This window comes from Bubalus bubalis, chromosome 11, assembly GCF_019923935.1.
Source record: "Bubalus bubalis isolate 160015118507 breed Murrah chromosome 11, NDDB_SH_1, whole genome shotgun sequence".
In the NCBI taxonomy this organism is placed as follows: Eukaryota; Metazoa; Chordata; class Mammalia; order Artiodactyla; family Bovidae; genus Bubalus; species Bubalus bubalis.
The window spans coordinates 75906477-75916989 of NC_059167.1; the positions used below are offsets into that span (position 1 = coordinate 75906477).

A 10513-nucleotide genomic window follows, 5' to 3' on the forward strand; every position below is an offset into this window, starting at 1 on the left:
AGTAAGACACACATTTAATAAGTGGCCATACTCTAACCATTATGTTTGACACCATACTCAGAGTAGTATAGAAACTTCTTTCTTTCACATGGTAGTCAGATAGAAAATGGAAATCTTTGATACGTGAATCATCATTCCTTCTTTGTGCTTTGTACTTTTAATGAAAGACAATGATTTTATCTAAGCTATAGGCATTGTGTCTTCTGTGTTTTTCTGAAGTATGCAAATAAGATTTGAAGGTGCTCATTAACTTGGCAAACATCACATCCTAGACAGGGTGATTCTTCTTCTTTTTTTTTTTTTTTTACAAACTCAGTTCAGTTCAATTCAGTTCACTTGCTCAGTCGTGTCTGACTCTTTGCGACCCCATGATCCTCAGGACACCAGGCCTCCCTGTCCATCACCAACTCCCGGAGTTCACTCAGACTCACATCCATTGCGTCGGTGATGCCATCCAGCCATCTCATCCTCTGTTGTCCCCTTCTCCTCCTGCACTCAAACTCTCCCAGCATCAGGGCCTTTTCAAATAAGTCAGCTCTTCACATCAGGTGGCCAAAGTATTGGAGTTTCAGCTTCAGTATCAGTCCTTCCAATGAACACCCAGGACTGATCTTCTTTAGGATGGACTGGTTGGATGTCCTTGCAGTCCAAGGACTCTCAAGAGTCTTCTCCAACACCACAGTTCAAAAGCATCAATTCTTCGGCACTCAGCTTTCTTTGTAGTCTAACTCTCACATCCATACATGACCACTGAAAAGACTATGCTTGTTTAAATATATGGCCATTTTCAGACTGCTGTCACTGGATAGTTTGTCATATATCCCTCTCCATAATTCTGAACAAGTGTAATGAAAGCATCAATATTTTGTATGTGTTGGAACTCTATGATTGTCCAAGCCATGAATCAGGCATTTTATCCTTTCAGTTTTGTTATCTATCTCCCTTTAAAAATAATTGCATCCCTAGAAACAAATATTCAAATTCATCTATATTATGTAGTAGCTCAAAGACTAAAGTCATTTAATCTGATCAGGGTAGCCAAACAATTAAAATATCTTGAAAACATACCCCTTTCTCTAAGAACAATTTCTTTGGCCTGGATTGCTGCCTTAATTTCAAGTAAACATGATTAGAGTGATTTTTATATTTTTTACACTTATATAAAAATACGTTTTTTGTTTTTTTTCCAGTGCAACTTCATTCTTCAACCCTCACCTCAGTTATTATTTTGGCATTTGAATTTTATCATTTATATACACATTTATATCATAAATGAACTAACTTGATAGATGTGATATATAGGTAGAGTAACACATCAGGATTATGTAACCTACCAGTTGCACTTGTACTTTAGAAGTAACATCACTATGAAATCCTGAATGCTCAGTTATTATCCAGTGACTTTATTTTCTGCTCTGGACTTCAAACTGCTTAATATACAAATGTATCCCTTAATAGGAGGTATAAAGGAGAAAACTCACTTGATTGTTTCAGAGTCCTCAGAGACTGGCTGTAAAAAGTAACTGGGATTGTTAAAAGAGACTTTTGCCATTACAGAAATTGAGACACCATTTTCAATTGTCAAATTGACAATTCTTTAAAGGCTACAATAGATTTTCAAGGGGGTTTTGGAAGTTGTCACTAGTTGTGAATTGTGGGATTTTTGTATATTTTTTTTTCTTTTATTGTAGTTTAATTTCTAAAATAAGCATTAAGAAATGTTATATTTAGGCAAATATATATATATGTTATAGGTGACTTTAACTGTAAATTTTATAAGGTTGAAAATGTCACCTGCTAAGTCGCTTCAGTCGTGTCCGACTCTGTGGGACCCCATAGACAGCAGCCCACTAGGCTCCTCTATCCCTGGGATTCTCCAGGCAAGAATACTGGAATGGGTTGCCATTTCCTTTTCCAAAGCATGAAAGTGAAAAGTGAAAGTGAAAATGTCACATTTAAACTCAAATCTGTTGAAATTTTTTGAGAAATGAAATGAGGAAATTTTCCATCATTCCAATGAAATAATTACTCCACTAACAATTTGTTATGATTTTTTTTTTATAACCTAGCAAATTTGTAGATAGATCAGGTTCTTTTTCAGGTCTGTTCATTTTCTTCTTTGTCTTGGCTGTTAACTTTTGAGGAGGTCCTACACACTTTATTTTTACTCTTTATGTTTGATGGTATATTTTAGTGTTAGAAAGAGCATGTCCTTTCTCATTGATTTATTCATTCAAAGGGTTCTTGTATGTTTTTATATATTTTATTCTAAATTAAATTGATTTATTTTCTAAAATTGAAACAAGTTCTACTACAAGTTCTACTACTACAAAATGACTAATTTTGATATCACAATATTAAACTTATAAAATGTAGAAAAAATAAAGAGAATTACAAAATTGAGTATTCTAGGAAATTCTTACATCCCTTTAAATATTTACTATCATGACACAGCAAAATTTTGTCATATTTGTTATTTCAACACATTTTTTGGTAACATATTTTTGTTAAATCTAATTTTGCACATTTTGTACTTGAGTGCTACACTTAATATTGGGTTTTCCCCTAACATGATTGATCTTACTGCTACTGTTTTTGTTTTACATATATAGCTGGTAAATAGTATCATTGCTGACATCTCATTTCTAATAGTTTTTCTACTACTTTTTCTTCTTTGTATTAGGTTAATGATAAAATGATCTTCACACATTAATACTTTTTCTATTACTTATCTTGTTAAGTAAAATTTTCTAGCAATACTGAGTAACAGTGACAATAACTGCTCTAGGCAAAACTTGTTAGCTTCCCAACCATGACTTTCTTTTTTCTTGATAATGACACCTCATTTTCCTGGGATTAGATGCCTATGTACCTCCATGAAGCCTCAAACTCTATAAAAAGCTGCATCTCACTAACCAAGGTCAATCCCAACTCGACTATTCTCCTCACTAGTGTCTACTTTAGCCATGATCGTAGAACATGTAGCAGAGACTGCTATTATTTGCTGTGTGGCCTTTTCCTGTTCTTCATTTGTAATGGATACCTGAATTCATTTACAGACATTGTACAGCCTCCCTTGTAATTAGAATTGGTAAATAGCATGAAATAAAGCAATATTATCATATGGCTACTTGGTTGAAATTCCCTATAAGGGCTGACTCACCAAAAAGTTATGCTCTTTGCCTCTTGCTAACCCTATTTAATCCAAGTCTATGCCCCGACCAGTAACACTGAAGAAGCTGGAGTTGAACAGTTCTATGAACATTTACAAGACCTTCTAGAATTAACACCCAAAAAAGATGTCCATTTCATTATAGGGGACTAGAATGCAAAAGTAGGAAGTCAAGAAACACCTGGAGTAACAGGCAAATTTGGCCTTGGCGTACAGAATGAAGCAGGGCAAAGGCTATTAGAGTTTTGCCAAGAGAACACACTAGTCATAGCAAACACTCTCTTCCAACAACACAAGAGAAGACTCTACACAAGGACATCATCAGAGGGCCAACACCAAAATCAGACTGATTATATTTTTTTGCAGCCAAAGATGGAGAAGCTCTATACAGTCAGCAAAAACAAGACTGGGTGCTGACTGTGGCTCAGATCATGGACTCCTTATTGCCAAATTCAGACTGAAATTGAAGAAAGTAGGGAAAACCACTAGACCATTCAGGTATGACTTAAATCAAATCCCTTATGATTATACAGTGGAAGTGAGAAATAGATTTAAGGGACTAGATCTAATAGACAGAGTGCTTGATGAATTATGGATGGAGGTTCATGACATTGAACAGGAGACAGAGATCAAGACCATCCCCAGAAAAAGAAATGCAAAAAGGCAAAATGGCTCTCTGGGGAGGCCTTACAAATAGCTGTGAAAAGAAGAGAAGGGAAAAGCAAAGGAGAAAAGGAAAGATATAAGCATCTGAATGCAGAGTTCCAAAGAAGAGCAAGGAGAGATAAGAAAGCCTTCCTCAGCAATCAATGCAAAGAAACAGAGGAAAACAATAAAATGGGAAAGGCTAGAGATCTCTTCAAGAAAATTAGAGAAACCAAGATATCATGCAAAGATAGGCTCAATAAATCACAGAAATGGTATGGACCTAACAAAAGCAGAAGACATTAAGAAGAGGTGACAAGAATACACAGAAGAATTGTACAAAAAAGATCTTCATGACCCAGATAATCACGATGGTGTGATCACTGACCTAGAGCTAGACATCCTGGAATATGAAGTCAAGTGGGCCTTAGGAAGCATCACTACGAACAAAGCTAGTGGAGGTGATGGAATTCCAGTTGAGCTATTTCAAATCCTGAAAGGTGATGCTGTGAAAGTGCTGTATTCAATATGCCAGCAAATGTGGAAAACTCGGCAGTGGCCACAGGACTGGAAAAGATCAGTTTTCATTCCAATCCCAAAGAAAAGCAATGACAAAGAATGCTCCAACTACTGCATAATTGCACTCATCTCACACGCTAGTAAATTAATGCTCAAAATTCTCCAAACCAGGCTTCAGCAATACATGAACCATGAACTTCCAGATGTTCAAGCTGGTTTTAGAAAAGGCAGAGGAACCAGAGATCAAATTGCCAACATCCACTGGATCATTGAAAAAGCAAGAGAATTCTGAAAAAACATCTATTTCTGCTTTATAGACTATGCCAAAGACTTTGACTGTGTGGATCACAATAAACTGTGGAAGATTCTGAAAGAGATGGGAATACCAGACCACCTGACCTGCATCTTGAGAAACCTGTATGCAGGTCAGGAAGCAACAGTTAGAACTGGACATGGAACAACAGACTGGTTCCAAATAGGACAAGAGTACATCAAGGCTGTATATTGTCACCCTGCTCATTTAACTTATATGTAGAGTACATCATGAAAAACGCTGGACTGGAAGAAGCACAAGCTGGAATCAAGATTGCTGAAAGAAATATCAATAACCTCAGATATGCAGATGACCCGCCTTTATGGTATAAAGTGAGGCAGAACTAAAGAGACTCTTGATGAAAGTGAAAGAGGAGAGTGAAACAGTTGGCTTAAAGCTCAACATTCAGAAAACTAAGATAATGGCATCCAGTCCCATCATTTCATGGCAAATAGATGAGGAAACAGTGGAAACAGTGGCTGACTTTATTTTTCTGGGCTCCAAAATCACTGCAGATGGTGATTGTAGCCATGAAATTAAAAGACGCTTACTCCTTGGAAGGAAAATTATGAGCAACCTAGATAGCATATTGAAAAGCAGAGACATTACTTTTTCAACAAAGGTCCATCTAGTCAAGGCTATGGTTTTTCCAATAGTCATGTATGGATGTGAGAGTTGGACCGTGAAGAAAGCTGAGCACCGAAGAATTGATGCTTTTGAACTGTGGTGTTGGAGAAGACTCTTGAGAGTCCCTTGGACTGCAAGGAGATCTAACCAGTCCATTCTAAAGGAGATCAGTCCTGGGTGTTCATTGGAAGGACTGATCCTGAAGCTGAAACTACAATACTTTGGCCACCTGATGTGAAGAGCTGACTCATTTGAAAAGGCCCTGATGCTGGGAAAGATTGAGGGCAGGAGCAAAAGGGGCAACAGAGGATGAGATGGTTGGATGGCATTACCGACTGAATGGTCATGAGTTTGGGTAAACTTTGGGATTTGGTGATGGACACGGAGGCCTGGCGTGCTGAGGTTCATGGGGTTGCAAAGAGTCGGATACGACTGAGCAACTGAACTGAACTGAACCCTATGTTTTCTCAGGTCTAATTTGGAAAAGTGTTTGTTTTAATGCTAACATGAAACACTGTAAATATTTATAGTTAAATAATGTTAATAAATATTTTAAACAGAATTAATTTGATTACTCAAGTGGCACAATGACTGGGATGATAAGAGCCTTTGACATCATTACTCTTGAGGACATATGAAATGTTCAATGTAAGAAGAGTTTTATTATGATATGTTAGTTAGTTAAGCTTAGTTTTCAGCAAAAGAGATTCAAGAGTTTACCAATGAGCAAATAATCTACTGACCTTATCATTTACTGCATAACAGAGAAAGTACTGTGCTGGCTGGTAGAACATTAGAGTAATCATTTGCTATCCCATTTTTTTTTTTTTTTTTTTTTTTGGTATCACATTTGAACCATCCATTTTGCTATCACATTTGAACATTCTGCTGTCTTGGGGTAGCATTCTCTAATGTACACTCTTAACCAGTGATTATTATAAGTCATTTTGTCCTAAGTTCCCCTATAGGAAAAATCTGTAGAATTTGTGTTTCCCCTGTCCCTCCCCCACAACTTTAGACTCTGTGGTTCTGGAAGCTCTGGGGCATGCTTTCACCAGAAGATGCGTTAAGATTTCTCTTAACTTCAACTTATTGCTGCCACTCAGTAACTACATTTTCCTTTCCCAAAGACTCAAAGGCAAGGAAAGGTGCCACAGCCTTATAAAGACTAATTTATCTTGGTCATCAAGAGAAGCACTAGTACTACAGTATAAATGGTTGAGTCGTGGAGGATATTAAAAAAGTCCAAATTGAAACATGGGATTGAACTATTCTATTTGTGAGATGAAAATGCATTGAATGGCATTAATGACAGAGATGACATTGCAGAAAAAAGATTAGTGCACTTAAAATTACCAATAGAACTAAAACATGGAGAGAATAGAAGACAATTTTTATTATATTTCTCTTTAAAAAGTAAATAATTTTGCAAAGCAAAAGTAATAATAATGTGTTGTTGAATGTATTAGCTCAGTAAGAAAATAGTAGACATTGAATATACAGCACAAATATAAAAGCTGTGAGGAGGTAAATGGAAGTATACTGCTGTAACTTTCTTATATGACACACAGAAATATATAATTTCAAAATTTTACAATGAAAAGATGTACAGTATATATTTATAACCCTAAATAACCACTAAAAACCACAGGAAAAAGATAAGTAAGTCAACATTATTAACATGAATAAATATAAATTAATAATAGAAAATACTTAAATATTTCCCCCAAAACAGAAAGGACAAAATCAGAAAAAATGGGTGAAACAAATATAAAATAGAATGGTTTGTCAGTTTTAACCAAACTGTACCTATAATCATGATATATATAAATGGCTTCAGTTCAGTTCAGTTCAGTCCAGTCGCTCAGTCATGTCTGACTCTTTGCAACCCCATGAATTGCAGCACACCAGGCCTCCCTGTCCATCACCTACTCCCAGAGTTCACCTGAACTCATGTCCATCGAGTCGGTGATGCCATCCAGCCATCTCATCCTCTATCGTCCCCCTCTCCTCCTGCCCCCAATCCCTCCCAGCATCAGAGTCTTTTCCAATGAGTCAACTCTTCGCAGTAGGTGGTGGCCAAAGTCCTGGAGTTTCAGCTTTAGCATTATTCTTTTCAAAGAACACCCAGGATTGATCTCCTTTAGGATGGACTGGTTGGATCTCCTTGCAGTCCAAGGGACTCTCAAGAGTCTTCTCCAACACCACAGTTCAAAAGCATCAATTCTTTGGCGCTCAGCTTTCTTCACAGTCCAACGAATGGCTTAATAACCAAATTAAACACAGGGATTGTTATATTGGATAAAATATATGTTACAGACAAGAAGACATCATTAAAATAGATTAAATAGGTACATAGATTAAAAGTAAAAGGACAGAAAAAGAAAAGTATACTAATATGTTATTGTTTAATTAAAATGTGATGTGTTGGTTTACTCCTGCTGCTGTAAAAACTACCACAAACTTAGTGACTTAAAATAGCCATAATTTATTATCTTAGAATTTTTAGGTCAGAAGTCTGATGCAGTCGTGTTGGCAGAGTTGCATTTCTTTCTGTAAGCTATAGGAGAGAATTCATTTCCTTGTGTGTGTGTGTGTGTGTGTATGGTAGTAACTCAGTCTGACTCTTTGCAACCCCAGGAACAGTAACCCTCCAGGCCCCAGGCTCCTCTGTCCATGGAATTCTCCAGGCAAGAATACTGAAGTGGGTTACCATTCCTTTCTCCAAAGGATCTATCTTTCCCACTCAGGGATCGAACGCATTCTCCCAAATTGCAGGAAGATTCTTTACCATCTGAGCTGCCAGGGAAGCCCTCATTTCTTTTGCCTTTTTCAATTAAACCAAAAGAAAGCGAAAAAAATAGAGTAATACAAAACATCTGGCAGGAAAACAAATTTTAATCTAACCATATCAATAATAATATTAGATATAAGTGATCTTTCATTTTTCATTATTGTCCTGCATTTATACATGTCATATATATAAGTCCCATGAGATAGCTACTATTTTTTATAAAGTCAGTTTTTAGTGTGTACTTATTTTTACATGTATCAACATAGTTGACAATCTGCTTCTATATCCCCCAGCTTTATAATTGCTATGAGGACAGTAACTTGCTTTATATAGCAATTTGTTGGCAATGTTTTGGGATTATCACTGAGTACCATACCAAAATATACCTTTACAGCACTTTCCATAATTTTGTAAGCACCTAATGCCTTATATTACCTTATTTAAAAAATAACCAGAAAAGTTTAGTTATCTGTAACCAAATAATGACTGATATACCAAATACCATCCGCGTTAAGTGAAAAGATTTTTGCGTCAACTCAGATTCCTTTCTAAGATTTAAAAAATAACCATTATGAATAACCACAAAACTTTCTAAAACTTTGAAATATGAAGTTAAACTCTTTCATGACCATTTTCCACAGGATATAACAGCTTTCTTTACTTCACTCCACCAAATTAGGAATAAACAACTACATCTTTAAGTGTCCATTAAAATTATGTAGCAGCATGATACTTTGTACTTAATGATATTTTACTATGCAAAACCCTTTATAGAATCTCGAGAATCCTGCCTCAAATCAAATAGGAAACATTAGTCACTCTTTTACTTAATACCTTTTTTGGCCTCTCTTTGCAATTTGAATAGATTGAGCATCTTTTTATAACCTAAAATATGTGATTTTCTTACACCAATCTCTCTAGCTTCAATTTCTGCCACTTTCACACTAACTATGCTACAGCTAGTCTGTCTTTCTTTATGATTTTCAAATGTATCAAGCTTATAAGATCTTTGTGTCCTTGTATTAGTCCTCCTCTCTGCCTAGAATATTCAGTCCCCATGGTTATTGCATGGTTGTTTCTTTCAAATCATCTGGATATCAGCTAAATACAACTCAATATCTTGCTTAACAACCAAAAATAAAGTAACTACCATCTCTCAGTCAAACTCTAACATGACATTATTTTTAATTAACTTCAGAGTATTATCTCTTTCAGACATTGTGTCTTTTTTTTCAGTTTAATAGTATAACCTGTCTTTATCCACTCAAATATAGTCCCAGCAGGTCTGGAATCTTACCTGTCCCATTCATCTACTTAGAATAATGCCTGAAACCTGAAAGTGTTTAATAAATACATTAGTTGCTAAATGATTGATTCATTGCATTAATGAATAAATAACTTTCTTAATTCCAAATGAATTTACTCCCCTCCTTGGTTTTCCAGCCTTTCCATTGCATTCAGCAAACCATGTGATGACTCAACAACTTCCTCATGGAAGCTTTTATTTCCTGATTGCGAAGGGTATAAATCACAGGGTTCATCAAAGGAAAGATTACGGTGTGAAAGACAGAAACCACTTTGTCAGCTGGGAAGGCTCTGAAGGGGCGGGTGTAGATGAAGATGGCAGGTCCAAACATGAGAAACACAATGATAATGTGTGTGGTGCATGTGGACAGAGCCTTGCCCTTCCCTTCAGAGGAGCGCCCCTTTACACGGCAGAGGATGACTGCATAGGAGGCCAGAAGGCCCAGAAAGCACAGCAGGGTGAGCAGGCCACTGTTGGAGACCATCAGGAGCTCCACCACAAAGGTATCAGCGCAGGCCAGCTTGATGACCTGTGGCACATCGCAGAAGAAGCTGTCCAGTCGGTTTGGACCACAGAAGGGCAAGTGGATAATAAGAGCCACTTGAACAATGGAATGAGTAAATCCCCCAAGCCACAGAGCCAACAGCAAGGCATAGCAGGCTCTAGGGTTCATGACAGTCGAATAGTGTAAAGGACGACAGATGGCAATGTAGCGGTCAAAGGCCATCACGACAAGAAGGAACATCTCCCCTGCCCCAAGAAAGTGCAAGAAGAAGAGCTGAGTGATGCAGCCTCTATAGGAGATCACCTTCTTCTCAGAGAGGAAATCCACCAGCATCCTGGGAGCCACAATGAAGGAGTAGGAAGCATCCAGGAAGGCCAGGTTGCCCAGGAAGAAGTAGAGGGGGGCTGTGAAACCAGGGTCTGACCTGATGGTGAGGATGATGAGGAGATTTCCAGGGAGGATGATGAGGTAGAAAATTAAGACTAGTGTGAAGACCAGGAGCTGAACATCTTGAGACTGGGTCAGACCAAGTAGGATGAATTCTGTCACCTCAGTGCTGTTCTCCCTGTCCATCATTCCTCAGTCTGTGGAATAACAAAGAGCAGAATACCATCTGTTATAACCACCTTTTC

The 10513-nt window shown here is 37.2% G+C and overlaps 1 protein-coding gene across 1 annotated transcript; it reads right to left on the bottom strand.

Annotated features, from left to right (window-relative positions):
* Positions 1-9527: 9527 nt before the first annotated feature.
* On the bottom strand, positions 9528-10513 carry LOC102392598 (olfactory receptor 4N5). The gene has a single exon (XM_006073471.3). It carries the CDS (start codon positions 10455-10457, stop codon positions 9528-9530), a length of 930 nt encoding a protein of 309 aa, XP_006073533.3. The 5' UTR covers positions 10458-10513.

Coding starts and splice junctions, on each gene's coding strand:
- LOC102392598 (XM_006073471.3), bottom strand. CDS start 10,457: ATGATGGACAGGGAGAACAGCACTGAGGTGACAGAATTCATCCTACTT.